The sequence below is a fragment of the Podarcis raffonei genome, chromosome 10, assembly GCF_027172205.1.
Source record: "Podarcis raffonei isolate rPodRaf1 chromosome 10, rPodRaf1.pri, whole genome shotgun sequence".
Classification (NCBI taxonomy): domain Eukaryota; kingdom Metazoa; phylum Chordata; class Lepidosauria; order Squamata; family Lacertidae; genus Podarcis; species Podarcis raffonei.
Genome location: NC_070611.1, coordinates 48,924,859 through 48,948,096, shown reverse-complemented (window position 1 = coordinate 48,948,096; position 23,238 = coordinate 48,924,859). Strand labels below are relative to the sequence as shown.

The following is a 23,238-nucleotide window of genomic DNA, read 5'->3' as shown; positions in this document are numbered from 1 at the left end:
TTAAAATGCCATGAAATTACAGCCCTTAAGGGCCACACCATTAATGGATGTGCTATGCAAAAACATTTGTGCTGCTACAGTGTGGTATCCTATCCTATGGTCACTAACGGTTGGCAGGATGCAGCTGCTTCCCTGACCTCCCGTCATTGACATTGCTGAGGCTTACCAAGAGAGGAAAGGACAAAGCAGCAGCAAGGTCAGCACAGTGCAAATGCATTGGTAGAACCAGTCCAGGGCTCCTGCCAGTATGTTTGCACTGCACTGGCCTTGCTGCCACCTTCTTGCCCCTCCTAGTAATGCTGGTGATGCCATGTTGGGTTAGCACCACCATCATCCTGACCTGCCAACTGCTACTGCCTGTGGTTTGTTCCAGCTTCACCCCTACCTTGAATCTGGGTGGCTGTTGGCAGAGTGGTTTGTATGAGCCCCAGACCTGTCTGCTCAGTGGGATGGAGTCTATGGAACTGAAGATAAATGACATCATCTGAGTGGTCCCAGGTTCCCCACTTGTAGTTACTATGCATGCACAGTCTTTTTTATTTCCATGTTGTCTCCAAGCGGAATGTGATAGGAAGAGAAGAGTGGCAAGAAGTGCTCATTCGCCAGCCCCCAAAACATGTCACACTTTGTCAGAAGAAGCAGGAAAGTTGTGCAATCTGTATAACAATGGAAACAGAACAACTTCCTCTTCCATCCCAGAATCGATTTTGAAAGAAGACAGTGTATGAGAAAAGGAAACCGAGACAAAATTCTCAAGAACAGCTCTCAGGCACTGAATGTACGATTCACCCAGGCTATTTGAAGACCAAAGAATGGGAGATCTCCTATATCTCTGAAGAAGACCAAAAGGCTTAACCCTCCCTTGACTCTAGAGGAAACCATTACATCTCTTGCTTCAGGTAAGGAAACTATCTTTCTAGAGACTTGGAGAATTAAATGACAAAATCATTGGATTTTGGGGTGGGAAAGAAAGGGCATTTCCCATGTGTTTGATGAACTGAACATTGTCATAGGACAGCCTCCCCAAACCTGGTTCCTTCCAGATGTTTTGGACTACAACTCTCATCAGTGCCAATTGGGGAAGGCTAGGATAGCAGATCATTATACTGTACTCAGGAAAATGGAAGCTCCCTGCTTTGCTCTTTCAGGTACAGGAGACAGGGGAGGAAAAGCAGGAGAAAAACACTCTTTCCTGAGATAAAGCACAGTCTTTCTCTCTCTGAAATGGAAGCAGTAGCCTTTCATAGGAGCAACCAGCATACTTGGTCCCATTTGTTCCACCCTGAAGACTTTCCCTTGAGCTGATGATCAGAGGCACCTGCCTGGCAGTTCTTTGCCCTTGAGAAGTGCTCCTCAGTGGGCTGCTGGTGGGGTCAGGCACAATGCACACTTTTCCAACCTTTCGTTGTCCCCTAATCTGGCAGAGAGGGACGCGGGTGGTGCTGTGGTCTAAACCACTGAGCCTAGGGCTTGCCGATCGGAAGGTCAGCGGTTCAAATCCCCACAACGGAGTGAGCTCCTGTTGCTCAGTCCCAACTCCTGCCACCCTAGCAGTTCGAAAGCATGTCAATGTGCAATTAGATAAATAGGTACCGCTCCAGCAGGAAGGTACAGTGGTGCCTCGCAAGACGAAAAGAATCCATTCCGCGAGTCTCTTCGTCTTGCGGTTTTTTCGTCTTGCGAAGCAAGCCCATTAGCGGCTTAGCGGATTAGCGCTATTAGCGGCTTAGCGGGCTTAGCGGATCAGCTGATAAGCAGCTTAGCGGTCAGCTGTTAAGCGGCTTAGCGGCTTAGCGGATCAGCTGTTAAGCGGCTTAGCGGATCAGCTGATAAGCGGCTTAGCGGCTTGGGGAAAAGGGGGGGGGGAGGAAAAAAACCCTGCAGGAACTCGCAAGACATTTTCGTCTTGCGAAGCAAGCCCATAGGAAATTCGTTTTGTGAAGCACCTCCAAAACGGAAAACCCTTTCGTCTAGCGGGTTTTCCGTCTTGCGAGGCATTCGTCTTGCGGGGCACCACTGTAAATGGTGTTTCCGTGTGCTGCTCTGGTTTTGCCAGAAGTGGCTTAGTCATGTTGGCCACATGACCCAGAAAAACTGTCTGCAGAAGCAGACAAACACCAGCTCCCTCGGCCTGTAAAGCGAGACGAGCGCTGCAACCCGAGAGTCGTTCGCGACTGGACTTAACTGTCAGGGGTCCTTTACCTTTACCTTTTTTTAATCTGGCAGATGGAAAAGGGTATCTTTTGAAAAATATTCTTAACCCCTCCCCCAAAAAACAACAACACACACACAGACCCTTGGCTATTTTGTCTACCATGAAACATATTTGAAATATTGTCTCTGGCTGAAGCTTGCTCTTGCACAATTCCATAGACATTATTTTTTAAAAAAGCATGTGCACAGGTGAAAAATACCTGTGTACATGCCCACAATGAACCTCAAGTTTCTGGAACTCACGAAGGGGTGGGGAAGTACTAACTGAAGAGGGGACAACAGCATACAGTACAAATGCACCCCCTTAAGCACTGCCTGCTAATATGAATGTGAAACATTGAGATTGGTTTTGGAGCCATGAAATTGAAAGCACATTCCTGTGGACACAGCTACTGTATAGTCAACGGCCAGGGAATTGGTACCCTGCCCTAAAAAGAAAGGGATGGAGAAGAGACATAAAACAGCAGGGGGATGAGGCAGATGAACCAGAAGGCAGGCAGGTGGTGGTGTGTAATGTTGTGAATCCATCCATGCCATGCAGATTGCTGCAACCTTTTCCTAATAAAAGTATCATTCGCCAAATAAGGCCCATTTTACACTCCTATGGAGCATATTAGAGAAGTGTCTCTTTCCTGGTCCCTCTTTCCTTGGAAAGTAACTGTGTTTTCAGGGCAATAAGCATTCATCCTGATAAGCTTGCGGGTCATTTACATGTCTTCTCATTAGCCATTTGTTGATGCCACACCCTTAATGCACCTTCCAAGCAGCAAAAAGTCCAGTTTTCATTTGTTGTGCTAGGATAAAAGAGAACTTTAATCTAGTTTAATCATGCAAACTAAAATTCCTGCATGTCTTTGAATCCCCACCCCCATACAAAATGCTACAGGCTGGAGGCATCCAGAGTTTGGAAAGTGAAGTCAAGGATAACAAATCTCCATAAACTCACAGTTAAACTGTAGGTCTGAGACAGTAAGTCAAACAAGCCAATTGCTTGAGTTCTGAGAATGGTTTAACAGTTGATCCCTCTCCCTCTTCCCAGGGAACGCTGGGAATTGTATTTCCATGTGGGGAAATGGTTCCCCCCCCCCACAACTCTGAGCACCCTTAACCAGCTACAGTTCCCGAGATTCTTTGGGGAAGCTGCTAAAGTGGTGTAAGTGTGCTTTAAATGTACGGTGCAGATACAGCTAGGCAAATAAAATGTCAGCAGGAGATGTGATCATGGGTCACCCACATCATGACTAATGTGATCTTGAGTGATCACAGGATTCTTTCCTCTCATCCCCACACATGGCAGTTTCTCCATGAGATGTGGCGAGAGTGAGAGTCCTTGTTTTAGCTCTGTAGACCAGTTTCGGTCTGACCTGAAAAGAAACTGGAGCAGTTCTTTCTGGAGGTCATAATGATGAATCAGAGCAATGGGAGCCCAAGGTGTTTCAGCACCTGAGGCAAAATGCCCTGCTGCCTCTGTGATGGGGGTGCAAACTCCATAAGCAGTTCCCCCTGCCAGGCAGGCGGTACATGCTTCCTGATCTACCCCCCTGGTTGCAAAGCTGGGTGGCGGAACACCCCCACCCTTTTGCTGACCTGGCAGGAGGGGAGATATTCCACAGAGCTTTGCCACCAGTCCCTCCTAGAGGCAGGGGAGACCAGAGACCAGAGGCAAAGCTGGACAGCAGAATGGGGGTGATATCATTTGGGGCATGCCTCCTGAGGCAGCTGCCTCATCCAGCCTCATGGGTGAGCCGGCTCTGAATCAGTCTTACATTAGAATGTAAGAATAGCATTGCTGGACCAGGCCAGTGGCTCATCTAATCCAGCAAGCTGTTCATACAGTGGCCAACCAGATGGCCGTAGGGAGCCTGCAAGCAGGGCCTGCGGTTTCCAGCAACTGATATTCAGAAGCATAATGCCTCTGATAGCAGAGGAAGAACATAGCCATCATGCTTAGTAGCCCTGGATGAACGTGGTTATCCTGCCCTTTATTTGTGCTGACTTTGCTAGACGGTTTTAAAAGTCAGCGGTGGTTTGGCACCAGGGGGTTTCAGAGTGTCTTCTGGGGAATTCTAGCATTCCTTGAAAGCTGATCATGGTTTCTTGATTGAGAAGAGCAGATGAGCTTCCCTGATAGGTAACTTTCCTACCGCTTTCAGGCGTACAATTCATACAATTACAGCAGAGGGTTCTCTGTTTGCTCAGAGAGGGCAAAACGGATGGCAAGTGCTCTACTTGGACTGGGCTGTTTGCTTATTCCAGCAGCCCTTCTCAACCTGGTGCCCTCTAAATATTTATTAGACTACAACTCCCTTCTCTCCTGGTCATTGGCCATGCTGGCTGAGGTTGATGGGAGTTGTTGACCAAGATGCCTGGAGAGCAGCAGGTTGGTGAAGTCTGCCCCAAAACAAATAAGAGTTTGGGGCAGATATCAGACAAGCCAATGTAGGTGAGTGGGGGTTCATTGAACGTAACAGATTTGGAGTTAGGTGGGAAGAGAGAAGTACCCTTGATTTACACTTTTACTCCCACCTTCAGCAGGTGACCCAGGGAGAGCTGCAACGTGAACAGGTACCAAGAAGCTGGGCATCAGACAGCGCTCAGCCCAAGGAGCGGGACAATTATTCAAGGATAAACGGAGACGAGAGAAACATGAGATTCTGCAGGGTGGCCTTGGCTTTGAGTCTCTTGTCTTATGTTGTTGAAGCTCAGCGTGAGTTTTGTATTCATTGTCTCACTCTTCCCTCTCTCTCTTTTCTATTCACCTTTAATTTATTTTCTTTTTCCATGCTCCTCTGATGCCGAGTGTTCTGTTACACCCTAGTGCAAAGGTCACAAACCTTTGGAGGCCTCTGAGAACATCTGGAATTTTGAGAGCGAAAGCTGTGAGCACCATCAACTCTGGCTGATTCTTTCCCCTTCCCATCCCCCACCAACAGATAGAAAAAGAGAAAGCACACACATACACACATAGAAAGAAAGAGAAAGAGAGAAAGAGAGAAAGAGAGAAAGAGAGAAAGAGAGAAAGAAAGAGAGAGAGAGTCTTTACCTTTCCATGAGATCTAGGTAAAAGTTGAAGCCAGTAGAATTAAAATGGATCTTTGTGAATTTGCATGGTTTTACATAATATCCCACTGACCAACACGTCAAATTTAAGCAGAGGTCACCAACTTTTGGGGGTCTTCTGGGAACATTTGCAAGCCAGAGAACCCATTGTGGTTACCACAAAACAAAGCACATCCTCTGTAGGCACATGCACATCTGCAAGCACCATGTTGGCAACCACTGTGTTACACCAGGAGATGGAAACAGGGTGGACGAGGCTATGAAAATAAAGGGGTGGGGTTACTGAGAAAGTAGATAACTCAGTGGCTGCAATTGACTTCAGCAGACATAGGTGGCTTCTATGTGGTAGAGAGAGGAGGGATGAGGCAAAACCCAAATCATATCTAGAGACACAGAGGTCACCATGAGGAGATTTAGCTTGGACCCCTCATGTCATTCAAAGCAGGCCCCTTTTCTTTCTCCCATACAAGGGAATGGATGGCATTTCCTACAAAGTAATGTGCACAAAAAAGGGTAAAATCTATTCAGAGACAGGTATGTGTAGGTTCTCTTCAAGGATTCCTCTAAATCCACATGCAACATGATAAGAATCCAAAGTCCTGAATCAAACCTAAGATGAAAGAAATGAATTTTCTAATAAAGTGAAATTAATGGTTTTATGTTGGAGTCTCCCTCCAGAGTTCTTGTTTTCAAAGAGGACCATCTTAAGGACAGTTACAGAGTGACCTGATACCAGGGAGATTTATAAAAACAATCCAGAAATCCAAGTTGATTACCCGTGGTCTGAATCAAGATTATGAATTTTCATCACATGGAATAGTGTACCAATGTCCAGTTGTTTGTGTTCTCAGCAGTAAAAGATTTGCTAGTCACCAATGAAACTATTTTGCTGGCCAGTTCTTCCTCCTGCTCCTCTCCATCTCCACCATCATTTAGGAATTTAGGATTATACTTCATACTTCACATGAAATTGACACTAGTCCCTGAAAGCTCATGCCATTCTTTAAAAGTGCCACAAGACCCTCCATTCTCAAGACTATGAAGCTAAGAGGAACATTTATGTTCCTTAAATCCATGAACAACCACCAAGAGATTAGAGAATGTATTATTCATTAACCATTTGTTCCCTGCTTCTTTGGCTCTTCCCCAACACCAGTTTATATACTTATGAATGTTTCCTTTCCTTTGCAGAGAAGTCACCTATGGAAACCCTTGACTGCTTCAGTGACTATGTGTCACACACAGCCTGCACCTGGAATGAAAGCCGGGATGCAAGGAACTTTGTCAAGATGAAGCTTCTTCATAGCGACCCATATCAGTGAGTGCCTAACCTCTAGTCCCTGAGGATAGGGAACCTGCGGCCCTCCAGTTATTGTTGTACTCCAACTCCCATCAGCCCCAGCCAGCATGGCCAATGGCCAGGGATGATGGGAGCTGGTCCAAAAGCACCTGGTGTAGGGAACAGGTACCCACCCTTGTCTTATCCATTGCAGAATGATGAAAAGATAATGCTGGAGGCTGCTGGGTCTAAGGGCAGAGATGCTTGAGGAATTACCGTAGATCTTTGCAAATCCCAATATGAACAGGCCTGATCTCTGCCTCCCAGACTAATGTACAGATTCATTCACTTAGCTATCAACCAGGGTGTTGTTTTTTTTGCACTTTCCAAGTGCTCCTGTGCAGTTCTCGGCTCAAAAACTATTTTCAAAAATTCTGTATTTTGAGCGGTAGAGAGAAAGAGAGAAAGAAAGAGAGAGAGATATGTTTCAAAATGTGTATTTTAGATAAATCCAAACTAATAGGTTCAAATTGCAAGAAAGGGGGCTGAAACTAAACACTGGGAAGGGATTTCCTTGTGGTACCCACAGTGGAACAGGCTGACTTGGAAAGTAGTATGTTCTCCTTCCTTAGGAGTTCTAAAGGAGTGGCTGGCTGGATGCTGTGTAGCAGCAAATTCCCTGCATCAGCTGGCAGTTGGACTTGACTCCTTGAGTCCTCTTCCAACTGTAGGATTCCAAAACACATTTTAAAATGTGTAATTCAATACATATTCTTCAAGGAAGGAAGGAAGGAAGGCGTGGATGAATTGAGAATTGGGGCAGACCGATGGGTAAATACATGTGGCATGGACCAGAAATAGACAGATTCACCCATCCCTCAGGTTGCTCTCAGAGAAAGAGTGCCTCCTCCTTGCCACAGTCTTCTGCCCTGCACCTCATTAAACAAATTGTCCGTTTAATGAACATGCATTTTAATGAACATGCTGAGACCAGGAGGAGGGGCAACGCTTGCAATCATGTTCCCCTCTGCACATTCTTTGTAACGTGCAGAAAAGGGCTATGGTCCCTTTATGCGAGAGGAAAAAATAACAAGGGAACGGTTTTGTTAGGCGTGGGGGGCACGTCTCCAGAAGATGAAGTGGTGATGTTTCTTTCCATTTTCCATCTTCCTCTTCTGTGTTCCTTTGAAAGAGGAACTGAACCTTAACTTAGCCTGACAGAGGGAAAAAAAGGAAGGAGTGGTTGTTAAGAGTAAGAGGGGTGGAGGCCAGCAGGATATAGAGGCATGAAAATGGCAGTCTGTGTGGTGTGGTGGTTAGAGGAAAGGAGTGGGACCTGGGAGACCAGAGCTCAAATCTCCACTCACCCACAAAGCTCACTGAGTGGCATGGGCGTAGCCAGGGTTTATTTGGGGGAGGGGGCAGGCTTTATGCTGTAGGGACAGAACTGAGTTATCTGTGATGCAATTGGTCAGTTAGTTAAATATTATTTTTTATTTACTTGATTTGGAGGGGGCAGCTGCTCTCCTGCCCCCCCCCCGGCTACATCCATGCTGAGTGGCCTTGGTTCCAGTCATTGTTGCTCAGCCTAACCTACCTCTCAAGATGGTTGGGAGGATAAAACAGGGAGGTGATGAGAACAATGCATGCCACCTTGAACTCCTTGGGTAGGCGCCTTCAGTGTACTCTCTTACCAACCTTTTCCAGCTAAACAATGTTTTTCTGGCCAGATCTCACAAGCAGAGAATTGTGCCCCATATTAATTAAGGACAGGAGCAGAGGTGTAGCAATCTGGAGTCACAGGGGTTTGAAGAACCATTACTATTTCTGCAGCAGGGGCCCTGAAAGCTCCTTGTCTTCAGGGTCCTAGAGCCACCCTATCAGCACGAAAGGGGAAGCTTTTAGTCACTGAGAAGATGTCCTCTTGTCCTTTGTGCTGATTGGAGCCAATAAGAGTGAAAGGAGGTGAGTCTGCCATTGAGGATTGGCTCCTAAGATCACTCTGGAGAAGGCGAGTAGTAGCTCTGTGTGTTCGAAAGTCAAGCATTTAGAAACATGAAAAGCACACGAGCCCTTAGTTTCAAGAGAAAAGTGTGCAAGTTTTGTTACACACAATGGAACTTCAAGCAGAACAAAACTTAAGTCTCTCTGAAATAAGATACTGGAACACTCCAAATCATTTGTAGATCTAGCTGAAAGGCAGCACATGGAGATCTGCATTGATCATTATAATGAATCTGTAATTATTATTATTGTATAATTGTAAGGTTATATATCTTAGAATTACCTTAGAATGGGGCATGGCTATGACTATCATGAAGGAACCCTGCTCTGGGCAGCAGGAAGTGCCTTTTCTATGTTTGAAACATTGGGGCAGGAGGTCTATAGTCCCAAGATCCCCCCTCAGTCCTGTTAGCTTACATGGCCCACCTTGTTTATAGAGTTGTAACAAGCATTGTGTATCATCAGACTCATTCTCTGAATCTCATCTCTGGGTTGTGAATGAATGCTTGTAGAATTAATTACTTTGCTGTTACCAGTAAATAAAATGAGGCTTTCTGGTGCTTATAGGAATAACCTCACACAGATGACATGTCATTCAAAAGAAGAAGATTCACAGATACATTGGAGCTGCCGCAAAAACCAGACAATTTTCAATGTCTGGTTGAATAATATCTTCATTTTCAAACCAGATCAGGAACTGAAAGTCCAGGTGAATGTCAGCCTCTTTGATAATGGTATGTACTCACATCTCCCAGAAATGTGAAAGGTGGACTCATGCAATTTGTCTAACCACAACAATAATTTATTTATACCCCGCCCATCTGGCTGGGTTTCCTCAGCCACTCTTGGCAGCTCCCAAGAGACTATTAAAAACATGATAAAACATCAAACATTACGGTATCCACTGAAAAGCACAGGGTGTAGCAACCTTGCTGAAACTAAATAGATCTGTGCCTTGATGGGAGACCATCAAGAGCTCTGTGTATCAGCCTTAAATCCCATGGAAGAAAGGTGGGAGTGGGAAATAACATTACAACCCCACAGAAATTGTTGGGTTTAACTTACACTTACACTTAGGTGTTGAGGTCACAGAAGAGAACAGTGACTGTGGTCAAACTTCAAAGAAACAAGCTCTACATTATTATTGACATCTCCATTCCTGGGCTGTCAACCTGTTGCCCCAGATGATGGAGACTACAACATGCAGCAGCAGCAACAGATAGCATGACGCAGCCCCCGGGCCGGACTTTGGACATGCTTGGTCTAGGTTAATGTATGGTAACCCCTCTAGCCCCCACCATAACCTTTCCACATCACCATCAGGAGGAAACAAAAATAGATTTGGGGGGCTCATTTTAAATCTGAAGGTGCTGAGAGCCCAAGTAGACATTTGATGAAGATATGGCATTCTGAGTCTGTGACGAACATTGAAATCAGGGATGGAGAACCTTCAGTGGCAAGGATGTTATTGGACTCCAACTCCCATCAGCCTCAGCCAGCAAGAAAGGGGAGCTTAAATATTTCCATCCTTCTGATTCTTCTCACCCTGAATTATTTTATCTCAGTTGTTAAGAATCCACTTCTTCCCTCTAAGTCATGCCCTCACACTGTTTTGGAGATGTTGAGTAGAGATACATGCGCCTACAAGTTGATATCAGTCTTCCCCTGAATATCCTGTTCTGCAGTGTGACAAATCTCATATGGAGGATGTGGCAGTGGGCTTAATTTAGTCCAATCTTGGTGGTCTAAGGCAGCCACTGATGGTGATGTGGAAAGGTCAGGGTGGAGTCTTGAGGGGTCAGAACAAGCAGTGTCCCATCTAGGCCACAGGTGGCCAATGTAGTGCCATCCAGATGTTAGACTCCAGCTCCCATCATCCCTAGCCATTGGCTATGCTGGCTGAGGCTGATGAGACTTGGAGTCCAACAACATCTGGCAGGCATCACGTTGGCAACCTCTGAAGCAAGTGGAGTCACTTTCAGGAAATAATTTGGTTCAGGAAAGTGCAGCAGAGGGCATTCAGATTCATGTACAGCATGTGCCCAGCCTCCCTCCCCAAACCAATAACAGGTCCACTTAGGCACAAACTCAGTGGCTTGGAAAGAGCAGAATCCAGGCTAGGTGCTATTACAAGGAAAAGGATTAGCAACAATCAGTCCAGTCCAAGAGCAAGGACCAAAGTTCAAGAGTTTGAGATTAGCAGGAGGAATTCCAAGGCTGCACGGGAGTTGCAAAGTTGTTGATAACTGAAACAGCCTGACATTGGGAAACCAATTAATGCACATAATGTGCTAGAACGTCTATGTCTTCGTTCATTCCACAGGAGATAGCATTGGACCTCTCAATTTATTGTAATTTAGCAGTTTCACATTGTCATCTCTTTGCGATGTAAAAATATTTGAAATATCATTAAGTTAGACTTCTAAAGCTGACACAATCAGTGTTTTGTTCGTGAAGACATCGGATCAATAGACCTTGGGCCTTGACTGAATGTCAACTAAACCATCTTTATTGCTTTCTTGAATTGATCCACAAGCTGCAATCTTAAGCACACCTCCAGGGTGGGAAATTCCACTGAAACCAATTGCCTCCTGTTCCAGTTAAGAGTGGATAGGTCCAAGGTGCAAGTAATGAAGATTTATTTGTTATACTTTGTTAGATACTTTATAAAGCAACTTATCTAAGCATTGTACAGATCAGTTAAAACACCTGTACAATGCTTGTAGGACAATTGCACAGTAAATCTTAAAACTCCAAGAGCCAAGCAGAAGACAGGGAATAAAATCAGGTGGTCTTAAAAGACTTGGGGAGAAGGAAAGGTTTTTAGCCTGACACTGAAAAAGTAACAACATAGATGGTACGTGACTTTCCCTATGGGGAGTGTTCCATAGCCAGAGGGCCACCACCAAAAAGGCCCCCCTCTGAACTTCAGATTGAAGGAATGCATAGAGAAAGACATTCTTAGATACAGTTAGCAGTAGGTAGATACAAGAAGAGGCATTCTGTCATGTACCATGCAGGTACCATAGGCAGATCTGTACCTTTCCACCTGAGCAAAGATTAACCTGTGTTTTTCTTTATTCACTCTTCCAGTACGACCTCCTCCACCCCAGGTTCGAGATGTTGTTGTCACAGAGGATGGTGACTACCTATTGGTTTGGGAAGCAGGGGGTGGAACAAATAAAAGACATTGGCTGGATGGAGCCCTGGACTTTGAAGTGACCTACAAAAGGCGCTGGGAACTCTGGGAGGTATCTATGATCAACATAGGTACCATGTCAACATTTCTGCCTGCACTTAGTCATGCAATGAATATTATTATTATTATTATTATTATTATTATTATTATTATTATTATTAGAAAAAACCACCACAAAATATTATTCTACACAAGAAGTGTATTCGATACCATTAGTAGAAGTGCTGACTGATTTTCAAAAATTAAGAGTTTTAAATGGAGTACAGAAGGTAGCACTATAGAATTCACTACCCCAAGATATAATGACCGCCACCTTGGATGGCCTTAAAATGAGTTTAAACAATTTCAAAGAGGATAAAGCTATTAGTAGCTGCTAGGCATGATGTCTCTGTACTCTCTCCAGTATCAGAGGTGATAGACCTCTGAATACCAGTTGCTGGAGAGAACAAGCGTTGGGAGTGCTGCTGTGATTAGCTCCCACTTTTGGCTTCCTATAGGCCCCAAAGCTGGCCCCTGTGAGAAAGGGTGGCTGGGGTATATAGAGTATATGATATACGGTGTCCCACCGCTCGACTATGGAAATGTATTCATCTTTCTTTCCACCCTCTATGCAAATTTCTCTCTCTCCCTTGCTAGGATTCCACCTCTATTATGGTGCCAAACACCTCCAGATGCCTTTTCCTCCACAATGACCTTGTGCCTGGGAGCCCCTATGTTGCTCGCGTTCGAAGCAAACCAAGACAAGGCAGTGGTCTTGTTGGCCATTACAGTAAATGGAGCCACGAAGTCTATTGGGAGACACCGAAAACATGGAAAGGTAATACTGCAAAGAGATGGTTTTTCCTTATGGTCATGGCTGTATGTTCTAAGCTGCTGGAAGAGCTGCATGCCAGTTGGATAAGATTTATGCTGGAAGATTAGCTCTGGATGAGTTGCACTCAGTTGCTCAAATACTCTGGATGCTCTTGCACATGCATATCTCATCGCTGTTCTTCTGTAGACACCCATGGTGTTGGGCAGCCTTTCCCAACTTGGTGCCCACCATCAGCTTTGTGTTTGTGATGCCATTAAGCAGCTTGTGAAGAAGCTTCAAGTTTTTCACTGAGATGAAGCGAAGATTTGAGACACACCCAGACATTTTGATCACTCTTGGAAAGAACTCCATGATGCTGGTGGTTCACCTCAAAACATGATGGGACGTCTGTTGGAGTTAACCTGTACCTGTCATGACCCCAGAGTCCAGCAGCAACCAAGACTCAAGGTCATGGGCTGCAAAGTCTACAGCTAAGGAGTCTGACCAAGAGCAGAATTCTGAGTCTGCTGCTGGAGATCAGGAGACACCTGAGCCAGAAGATCCTAAGTCTCCAGAAGATGCTTATAATGACTCGGTCTGCTCTCAACCTTTCTTGGAGCATGTCAGAAGCTGTAAACTCTGATCTGCCTTGTCCATGACATCCAGTATTGGACCAGGAGGTGATGGTACCTTCAGCTGTGCTCATTCTAAATAGACTTAGCCTATTGCATACAAGGCTTCCCTCACATTTACTAACCCACTTCCCATCTTATTGTTCCATGCACCTTAATTCAACAAGTGGTGAGGACTCCAGGGATGCACTGTGTACATAGTTTCTGTTTTCTTTGGAATTAATTCATTAGATACTCCCTGACCTTTGGCCTTGATGTCTGCGTCTAGCAATATTTGGAGGACCCAGGCTCCCCATTTCTGATCTACTCATTGGTGGCTTCCACAACACTAATGACAGTTAATTTGCACTGGTGTCTTCTCTGCAGGACAACCCCTATTTCTGTTTTGATCAATGAATTGCTTTGTGTTATATAGTTTGGTTTGTCTTCTCTGAGAAGCCTGATATTTAATGGGTCCTCTTTTTCATTTCTAGTTGCACTTCTTACCAAATACCTCCGCAATGTTACTTCCCTGTGTTAGCTTTTGCCAAGCTCTGAATGACCCTAGACAGGGCTTATTCTTTCTGGTTTCTCCCATTAGATGATGCAGAAGCTCAGCCCAAGAACCTCCGCTGTCTATTTAATGGCATTGATCAGCTAAATTGCAGCTGGGAGGTGCGTCAAGAGGTCACCAATTCAGTCTCATTCACACTCTTCTACAAAGCCAGCCCAGAAACAGGGTGAGATTTTCTGTATGAAGCAAAAATACATCCAAATATTCTTGCCTTTTTAAAAAAACTTAACTTCCTCTTGTTGTATCTTCCTTGTTCCTAGAGAGAAGGAATGCTCTCCAGTCCTTCAAATGGAACTGCCTTCCACCCGATATGTCCTGCAAAGCTGTTTGATCAATGTCGCCAACCCCGAGAGGATAAGCCAATATCTCGTGACTGTGCAGCCAAAAGAGGAAGAGAAAGTAATGGAGGCAGCAAAACACAGTAAGGCCCTTTTAGAGTCCACAAAGCTTAATTCTATGGGGCACATGCAGGCTCCTATGACTTTGCTTTGCTTTGTGACTTACCTGGGCAATGTCACCTGTATGCAGTCATGAAGAAGCAAATGTGATGATAAGACAAAAACACATGGCCGAACACAGTGCCAGTGCCTCTTACAGGCAGACCAAGTGAGGGCCATGACTCCGAAGGGAAAAGGTACAACAAACTTGTGGGAGCTGAGCAAGTCTAGATCTGGTCCATAGCTGAATGGAAGACCCTTGTCCAGTTATGGAGGGAACAAGGGTTATAAAGCCATAAAATGAATTAGCAGCCACTTGGGGTAGCACAATTCAAGAGACACTCCATAAGGAAAGAAGCACATCAGTCTGAGACTCTGAGGATGCTTTTGGTGTTGCCACTTCTCCAAGGGAGCTGGCAATGCATCCTAGTCCCTCAGCGAAGTCCCAGGGGCTCCTGGGGGTAAACTCCTGCTTTGCTTGGGCTCACCCTGACCTTACCCTCGCAAATACTCTTTAACAGGTTAACAAGAGATAGGTTTCTGTTCTTGACGCATCCTTTGTTTTCCAGTCAAGGCAGGCCCACCTTTCAAGCTGTCTGTGTCAACCCAGGACAACCAGGAGTACAGCCTCAAATGGGAAGTTAGGAATTCGACTCTGCGAATTCCAGAGACCTATCAAATCTCACACTGGAAAACCGGAAAGCCTTCAGAGGTGAGCAGTAAATAAATTGCTCCCCAATAGTTTGAAAAAAGCCAAGTGTTATCTCCTCCCTCATTTTTCTCCTCTTTTCTCTTCTCAGGACCATTTGGGCAACAGTGACGACACATGGTTCACTTTCCCCTCAGAGTTGCTGGAACCGGACACAAGATACACAGCAAAGGTGCGGGCAAAAGTCCGTGGTTACTCATATGATGGTCCATGGAGTGAATGGAGCAAGGAAATTGACTGGACAACACACAGGGGTAAGCCACAAATGGAGTTTCCAAACAAGGGCTCTAGTCCACCTTTCTTCTCTAGGGGGAAAGGTTCTATTGCTGTCTTCAGAAGGCGATATGCTGAAGGGTTATATGGACAGGCACATGCTGAGCAGAGGCGTAGGAAGGGGGGTGCAGTGGGTGTGGTCCGCCCTGGGTGTCATGACAAAATGGCAGGCGAGTGGGTGGCATACCTCTCGCCCTGCGGCAGCAGCTCTTCTGACCCGGCGGCAGAGAGCAGCCCTCCTCAGCCATGGTGAGGCACACCTGGCCGCAGCAGCTCCTGCAGAGAGCAGGAGAAAAGTGAGCATCAGCTTCCCTGCCTCTCTCCTGTTAGAATTACTGCTCAATGATTGCAGTCATGGGATTTTTGTCTATCACATGACGGTATATGTTTTGACTCCACAGAGTGGGAAGTGACGGAAACAGGATGTTTGTGTTACTGTGTTCCGTGAAGTGGGAATATTGTTCTTCGTTCTTTTTTTCTTTGCTGTCTGATGCGAGAGAGAGAGGGAGCCATGTTGCAGTGCTCCATGTGTGTTTATATGTAAATAAGGTAGATTAGCCAAAATGCTGAGTTGCTGAGGTCTGTTACGCAAACTGCGCAAACTCTGTGGATCCCTAAGTGTGCCGGTGTCAGTTGGCATCGGTTGCTGTAATGTTCGGGCAGAATAAAGCTTTTGAAGTTCCCGAACGAATGACTAGGAGGGAGAGAACATGCCAGTCAAGCATGTGTCTCTGCCAGGGTCCTACTCAAGTGTAGGCCGAGCTCCCAACATCTCCTACCCTGAACTGTGGCATGTGGGAGGGCACCCTCTACGCCACTTGAAGAACACTTGAAGCAAAGGCAACGCTAATTTGATTTCAAAGTCAGTTTTCAAATTTGAAGTGCAATTTGCTTTAACTTTCCTTTCAATTGATCTCTCAGCATTCTGATGATGTTGCAATCCTCTGTTTGGTTTCAGTTGTGCCTCCTTGGAGCATTATACTGATTGCAGCAGTCTCTGTAATTGTGATGATGGCAGGCATGTGCTTTTGCCATAGTTATCTTCTCAGGTAAGCATGTGTTACAAATGGGTTGGGCATCTGGATACATTGGCACACAATAGTGGAGTGAAGGAGGGTGGGAACTGGCTGCAAGGAGTTGCAGAGCTCTCAAGTGGTGGCTGTTGCCATATAGTGAACAGTCCATACCATACAGCTGTTCATTATGGGGACTGGGTATTGTCTTTTTAACCACACCTCTATAAATATTCCAGAACATACATTTGCATTGGTGATGCATTGCACATGGACAGCTCACAATTTGTTAACATCCACAAAGAGGAGTGTTCTCCATCCTTTCTGCATCTGAAATATGTATATACATGCAGGCTATGCTGGGTGGCATAGTGTCATGGCATTGTTATTATTATTTGTCATGTACAAAGTGCATAGAATTTATTCTGTGCTGTGTGCAGATTAAAAACATTGTGGTTCCTGCCCACAGGCATACAATCCAAAGGCATGACACAAAAGGGTTAAGGGGTGAGGAGGGAAGAGGAAAACAAGGAAACTCAGGTGTCAGTTCTAAAAGTGATATACTCGTTTTTATAAGGGTTGAAGGGGGTGAGGGTATTCCAAAAATCCTTACCCTCTTTGTGCAGGGCAAAATGTGTGTGTGTGTGTGTGTGTGTGTGTGTGTGTGTTGTTGCTGCTGAACAGTCTCTGGCTAGGGTGGAATTCTCCAGCAGTTTTGGAGAAGGTTGCAAAAGAAACTTTCAGAACCTTTCTCAGAAATTTCTCTTCTGTTAATGCCACTGTTTGAAGGAAGCAGTGAGCTGAAAGACAAGAACTGGAAGGTGCAGAGGCCAAGCCCACTGTTTCTTTCGACAATATTAAAATAGCATGAAACAAAATTAAAAGTGGATCTGCAAATTGTGCCCAAAATTCTCTCTCCTATTCGCAGGATGCAAAATTGGGAGTGGGGAAGTTGGCTGACCTAAAGAAATTTTGGGTTTTCTGAGAATTTTCTTATGCCCCCCCCCCGAATGTAGTATTGTGGACAATTTCAGTCTCCTGTTGAAGAATGTTCAGCCAAATTTCAGTCCACATCTAATGTGCATAATGAGTAGCTTGAATGGAAACTGTTGTGGGGAGGGGGGAGCCAAACTGACTTGGTCTCCAACCCAAGCTAATTGAGAGGGCCTGGCTGTCTTACCTCTCATTCTGCTGCTGCCAGGTGAAGTGGAGGCTTTAAATGACTAAGAATCTGCTGACCATATGCTCTCAGCACTGCCAGATTTGCCCGGTTGCTTAGCTGGCAGCAACCAGATGTCATCTATTATTTTAGACATCCTCTCAACATCTGGAATAAAGACCATGCACCACCGTGGTTGAAACAGCATGTGGAAAACACTTGAAAACACTTTGGGTGGCAACAGCAGCAATGTGGAGATCCTTCTAACATAGTGGTGCTGGTGCAAGCAGTGAACAGTCCTATGGATGCCACATTGAGCAGCTTCCATTCAGAAGCTGTTTCATGCGGCATTTGTTGAAGTATAGATGGACTGATGTTTGCCAACCACAGAGAGCAAATGGAAACTCTTCTTGGTTTGACTGATGTTGCTTTCATGTCTTCATTACAGGAAGAGCAAGAATTGGAAGGAAGCCATACCACACCCTCCCAAGACGCTTCTTCTCCCAAACCTTTTCCCGGTGAGAGAGATTTCCTTTGGACTGGAATTAGCATCTCTGCTTCTGCCTTGCAAAAGTGTACTGGGCTTCTTTGTTTGAAGGCATTCCTTCTGATACTTTTTTGTATCCAACCATCTTCCATGAGATACTTCAGCACTGTGTGTTTGGCCTTGGTCAAGGTCCAAGGACATTAAGGCTCTCCCATGTGGGTGACCAATTTCAGGGCCATGTCACTTCTGACTGATTCACCCCAAGTCTGCTTCATTCCATTTCCACATTAAAAAAAAATCCACATGAACAACTGCATTTAAATCCATATTTTCAAAACCATGTATTTAAAACACTCTTATACTACTTTAATCAGTCATGGCTTACCTCAAAGAATCTTGGGAATTCTGTGTATCTGAAGAAGTGTGCATGCACACGAAAGCTCATACCAAGAACTAACTTAGTTGGTCTTTAAGGTGCTACTGGAAGGAAAAAATTTTTTTTGTTTTGACTATGGCAGACCAACACGGCTACCTATCTGTAATTGGGAATTCTAGTTTGGTAAGAGTGCTTAGAATTCTTAGGAGAAATCTCTCAGAGCTATAATTCCCAGCACCTTGAACTAACTACAGTTCCCAGGAGTCTTTGGGGAAAACCATGACTGTTAAAGTGATATATATTTTGATCCTTTTTTTGAGCCAAGATCTGCACTGGAACAGTCTGGAAATGTGAAACAGGAATTTCCCTTCTATTAGAGTCAAACCATTGATCCACCTAACTGATACACAAGGTAGGATCTGAATGAAGATGAGACCAGCTGCGTATGGGCACTAAGCCAGCACACAGGTGCCCATGAGAAAGCAGGAAAATGCAGATGCCCTGTACTACTAAAGCACTTGGGACATGGTCTCACTCGCAAACACCCTGTGTTTAACTTGTATCCTCACACTGCCCTTGTGTCCTTGTGTCCTTTCAGAGACTAGAGCTGCTAAATGGCTCAGAGGACAGTAGTAGCCAGAGCTCTAGGGAGAAAGTGAACAGCTGTACATTGGAAAGGTGAGTACATCTAAAGGAAGGACACACTGCTTGTCCAAGGCATTCTCAGAAAACTAGCTGGTATGTTTCCAGGCCATGTATACACTAAGGCAGCAATCCTGTACACATTTATCTGGGAGTAAGCTCTATTTAACTCTGCGGGGTTTCCTCTTAGTAGATAGGCAAAGAATTGTACTGGTTTCTGTCGCTCTAATTAGCTGATTCCTGTTCACTAGCAAGCCAACAATGGCTTGGAAAGTGGGCACATAATAAGAAGCTGCAGACCATTGGTCCATCTAGTTCAGTATTGTCTACACTAATTCTCAAGCAGCCCTCACCCACTCTGTTTCAGGCAGGGGACAGTCTCAGCCCCACCTGGAGATGTTGGGGGCAGGGGTGGCTGCTGAGCCAAGGGGGCAAAATCTCAAAGCCTAGTAAGCAAGGTGCTGGGCTGTGGGAAGGAGGTGTTGGGCTCTGACAGGGTCTTAGAGTCCTCCCAGCTCCTTCTGAAAGCCTAGTTAGTGCTTTCCCAGCTTTGGGAAGGAGGTAGGAGGGCTCTAGGACCATGACAGAGCCCTTACACCTCCTTCTAGAGCCATGCATTGCCTAACCACTTTTGGAAAGGCAATGCGAGGACTGGTTGTTTGTACACCAAATTTTGGCCTTGCAACGGGTGCCATAGTACCCAAGTCAGCCACTAGCTGCGGGTTGAACTTGGGACCTTCTGCATGAAAAATAGATGCTCTGGCTCTGAGCTATGGCCTGATAAGACAGGTTTCCTGATCCCAGCATCTTCAGATGAATTCCTCCTCAGACTTCCCTCTCAACAGAGTTGGTGCATGGGAGGACGCTGAGGTGGGAGTTGCATGTATGCACCTGCCCACTCCCCACATTTAGCCTACACACACTCGGGCAAATGCTTAAGTAGGGGTATTGTCTTGGAGTAACCTGTTTGGGTGGGAAGATCTCTCTTTACTGACTAACATTTTTCACTTATTTCCTCTGCTGCAGCCAGAAGCTGGTTAGTCACCCAGAGACTCTTGAAGCCTCCAGTTCAAGGAAAACAACACCACATTCCACTGCCTTCCAGCATGTGAAAGGAACAGAACTTCCTGTGGCCAATGCCGGCCAATTTTTGGATCAGCCCGACAAGCCACTCTGTAGCCACAAGGCTCGGATGTTTGATTTTGATGGCCCATACTTACTCTTCCCACCAGAATCCTCTTCGCCTGAGAACCAGAAGGACTCGGAAGTTGCCTCTTTGGAAAAGAAGGATACGCCTGTGGCTCTGCAATTTGTGGGACTGCCTCATTGCTCTAGTTTCCAGCAGCTTCTACCTGTGGGGAAAGAGGAAGAGCCGCCAGTGTCTCCTGTCCTTGTCCGAGAGCAAGAGAAGCAACAACTTCTTCAAAGGCAAGGAAGCCGAGTGGCAAGTGACAGGTTGGAGGAGGCAAATGAAGGTTTGAGGTCACAAAGTCTTACTAGCATGAAGAACCACGGTCAAAATGAGTCCTTAGACTACATTGCCACAGAAGATCTATCACTAAGTAAAAAGAGGGACTTCTTGCTCCCTTCACCTCTGTCGACCTCAAAGGATGGAAGCCTTCTCTGTTCTGCGATGGCCACAGCTGCCTCACAATTGACCCCAACCAGGGATGATATCTCAAGCTCACAGCTGGTCCAGAAGAAGGAAGCAGGTTCTGGGCACCCAGCTAAAGCTCCAGTCGTGTCCCAGGACTCATTTAGTGACTACGTCACCAGCATGCCCCAAACCCCAAGATCTGTGTCAAAGGAAGGGCTTCCTTTCTCCCCAGATGAGCCTAAACACAAGGGCTTCCTTTTATTCCAACCTGGTGGCAACAGTAGCCCAGTTTTATTAAGCCAGGTAGGTGAATACTGTTTCTTCCCTGGCTCCAAGACCATGGCAGAAGCCTCTAAGAGTCAAGCAGGATCTCTACAGGAGCAACTATCAGAAGTTATTAAGAAAGGTAGCAAGCCTCTCTGTGAGGACAAGCATCTTGGGAACAAGCTGCAGACCACCCTTGCCCTCTGCCAAGACTTGAGAGTGGGCATGCCTCACGGACATACATGAACACCATTCTGTTGTCTTTCCTTTTTTCACTAGTATTGAGCTTTCTTCCCATTGTGAAAAGCAGAGGGGGGTGCTTGTGTGTGGTCCCTTCCAACTCTACAATTCTTTGATTCTGTAGGAATGGCAGCAGGGACAAGAGCCCCCTCCTCTCACAACACAGACTTGTTTGCCCTAAAAAGGGATTAATCTGTCTGTTTCAGTGTCTCTCCAGTTCTCATTTTCCCCCAGTCTTCAGTTCTCCACAGCTTCATATCAACATGTGATTTATTTAGGTATTTTTAAAATGTCCTCAGGAAAATTCACCAGCATTTTAGTACAAATTCTCCCCCCACCATTACAGTATACATATTTTTACGCCGTTTTCCCTAATACACACATTTTTGCAGAGCATTCTGTTTGTTATTTTCAGAAAGAAAGAAAGAAAGAAAGAAAGAAAGAAAGAAAGGTAGATAGATATAGATAGATAGATAGATAGATAGATAGATAGATAGATAGATAGATGATAGATAGATAGACAGACAGACAGACAGACAGACAGACAGACAGAAGGATGGCTGTATTTCAGTTTCCGTATTGTTCTGGAAAGTGTGGATTAAGTACGTTTGCCTTTAAAGGTGAATTGAATTGAATTTCTCCCCTCCTCCTCCTCCCCTCACTGCCCTGTCTCCCTCTCCTTTCATGTCAGCTATTTATGTATTTATGTATTTATTTTTTAAAAGCAAGCCTGTCAAGGCTAAATATTAATAGTGCCGTATCCAGTTTGGCAAAATATTATTATGTGTCAGAAAATGTATAGCAAAACGAATAGCAAAGATAAACATTCAGGGACTCGTCCTGCCCTCTGAATTCCCAAACATACAAACCCTGTAGGATAGAAAAGATAAAAAGTTTCTCTCTCCCTCTTCCTGAAGGCCATTGCTCCCCTACCACAAACTGGAGCCTCTCTGGGGGAAATTTTTTTCTTTAATTCTGGCCGCTCAGCTTTATATTGTTGCATGCCACCTCAACTTCTGAGTGGTAAGAGATTCCAGGGGTTCCAGGCACTATATACCCAGGGCTCAGTCTCTTTGGAATGAGGAACAGTGGAGACTGCAGTGTCTTTAGAATATATGGTTTATTTATAAATATATACAGTGCTCTCTTTTTTCAGAAAATAAGGTGCCAGTCCTCATCTGTAGGAGCATTGCTGGTTGTTCCCCAAGATGGCAAGTTAGAGCTGGCATTGAGGGCATTGGACCAGATGGGGTCTCTTCCAACTTTACCATTCTATGATCCTATGAGGCTCATTTGCCAAAAGCAAGAAACTAAGCCTGTAGTGTCTTCAGCTCAGTATTGTGCCGTATTCTGCCCATAGAGATTCCAAAGGTGTCTTCTGTTTCAACTTTTAAACACCTCCTGAAAACTTTTCTATTTCCTCTGGATTATGCAGGCAGTTAAAAGTACATCTTTCCATAACAGGGATCTGATTTCTGATTTTAATATTTTTCTGTCATTTTTATTGTATGGTTTTATGTATAATTGTTGTAAACCACTCAGGTTTTTTTAAAAATGAATAGTGGTATATAAATATTTTTATGAATAAACAATAAATGCTGAACTAATTCTCTGTTGTCTGCCAGAGCTAACCCTCAGTGTTACCAAACAGAACAATTAAAAGGTCCTTTGGTAAGACCGACCATGTTATTATTTCTGCTTCTTTTATAATTTCTGCCCCAAACTTCTTAATTTGGGGAAAACACCCATAAGATGTGTTGCATCCCAATACTTTCTCTCAACTTTTCTGGGTAAAATGTTGATGTCTTTCACTCGAGGGCTTCAATTTTCTTTAAAGTATTTACAAATCTAAATATGTTTAGACGTACATTGCCCATCACTATAATGCTTTTTGTAATATTATTTTTAATTTGGAAGATGTAAATCATCTCCAAAGTAAAGCTTTGGAGAGATTATATCTATATCTATATCTATATCTATATCTATATCTATATCTATATCTATATCTATATCTATATCTATATCATCTCTATTTATATCTCTATAGCAGAAATTAAATGATGTCATATTAACCATGGAATGCTTAGATAAACATTAAACCAAACATTTACTTACCCAGCTATATCAGCTATTAAATGATGCAATATGTGATTAAGCTATTAAGTGATTGAATGATCACTAATTAATCATATTTAAGTGAACATTCGGGGAAAGCAAAAAATAATAATCTATATTTGCTTGTAATATTTTTCAAAACAGATTACACTTTGAAAAGAAGGTCATGAGCCTGCCACAGTGAAGCACTTT

The 23,238-nt window shown here is 44.7% G+C and overlaps 1 protein-coding gene across 2 annotated transcripts; it reads left to right on the top strand.

The window, feature by feature from the left end:
- The first annotated feature begins 704 nt into the window (after positions 1-704).
- Positions 705-21,382, top strand: CSF2RB (colony stimulating factor 2 receptor subunit beta). 2 transcript variants are annotated; one of them, XM_053406570.1, is made up of 14 exons: positions 705-899; positions 4,747-4,921; positions 6,466-6,592; positions 9,125-9,291; positions 11,651-11,808; positions 12,393-12,573; positions 13,762-13,900; positions 13,995-14,155; positions 14,741-14,883; positions 14,972-15,134; positions 16,112-16,202; positions 17,774-17,843; positions 18,787-18,866; positions 19,857-21,382. In XM_053406570.1, the coding sequence occupies exons 2-14, from the start codon at positions 4,861-4,863 to the stop codon at positions 20,935-20,937; spliced, it is 2,622 nt and encodes an 873-aa protein (XP_053262545.1). In that variant the 5' UTR covers positions 705-899; positions 4,747-4,860; the 3' UTR covers positions 20,938-21,382. The 2 variants fall into 2 exon arrangements, with proteins under 2 accessions (XP_053262545.1, XP_053262544.1); XM_053406569.1 differs by lacking the exons at positions 705-899; positions 4,747-4,921 and having other exon boundaries at positions 6,375-6,592.
- The last annotated feature ends 1,856 nt before the right edge of the window (positions 21,383-23,238 follow it).

Excerpts from the sequence above, each read along its gene's own strand:
- CSF2RB (XM_053406569.1), top strand. The coding sequence starts at position 6,375 with ATGTATTATTCATTAACCATTTGTTCCCTGCTTCTTTGGCTCTTCCCC. Across the intron at positions 9,292-11,650 it reads TGTCAGCCTCTTTGATAATG|TACGACCTCCTCCACCCCAG; the intron begins GTATGTACTCAC and ends TCACTCTTCCAG. Across the intron at positions 14,884-14,971 it reads AAACCGGAAAGCCTTCAGAG|GACCATTTGGGCAACAGTGA; the intron begins GTGAGCAGTAAA and ends TTCTCTTCTCAG.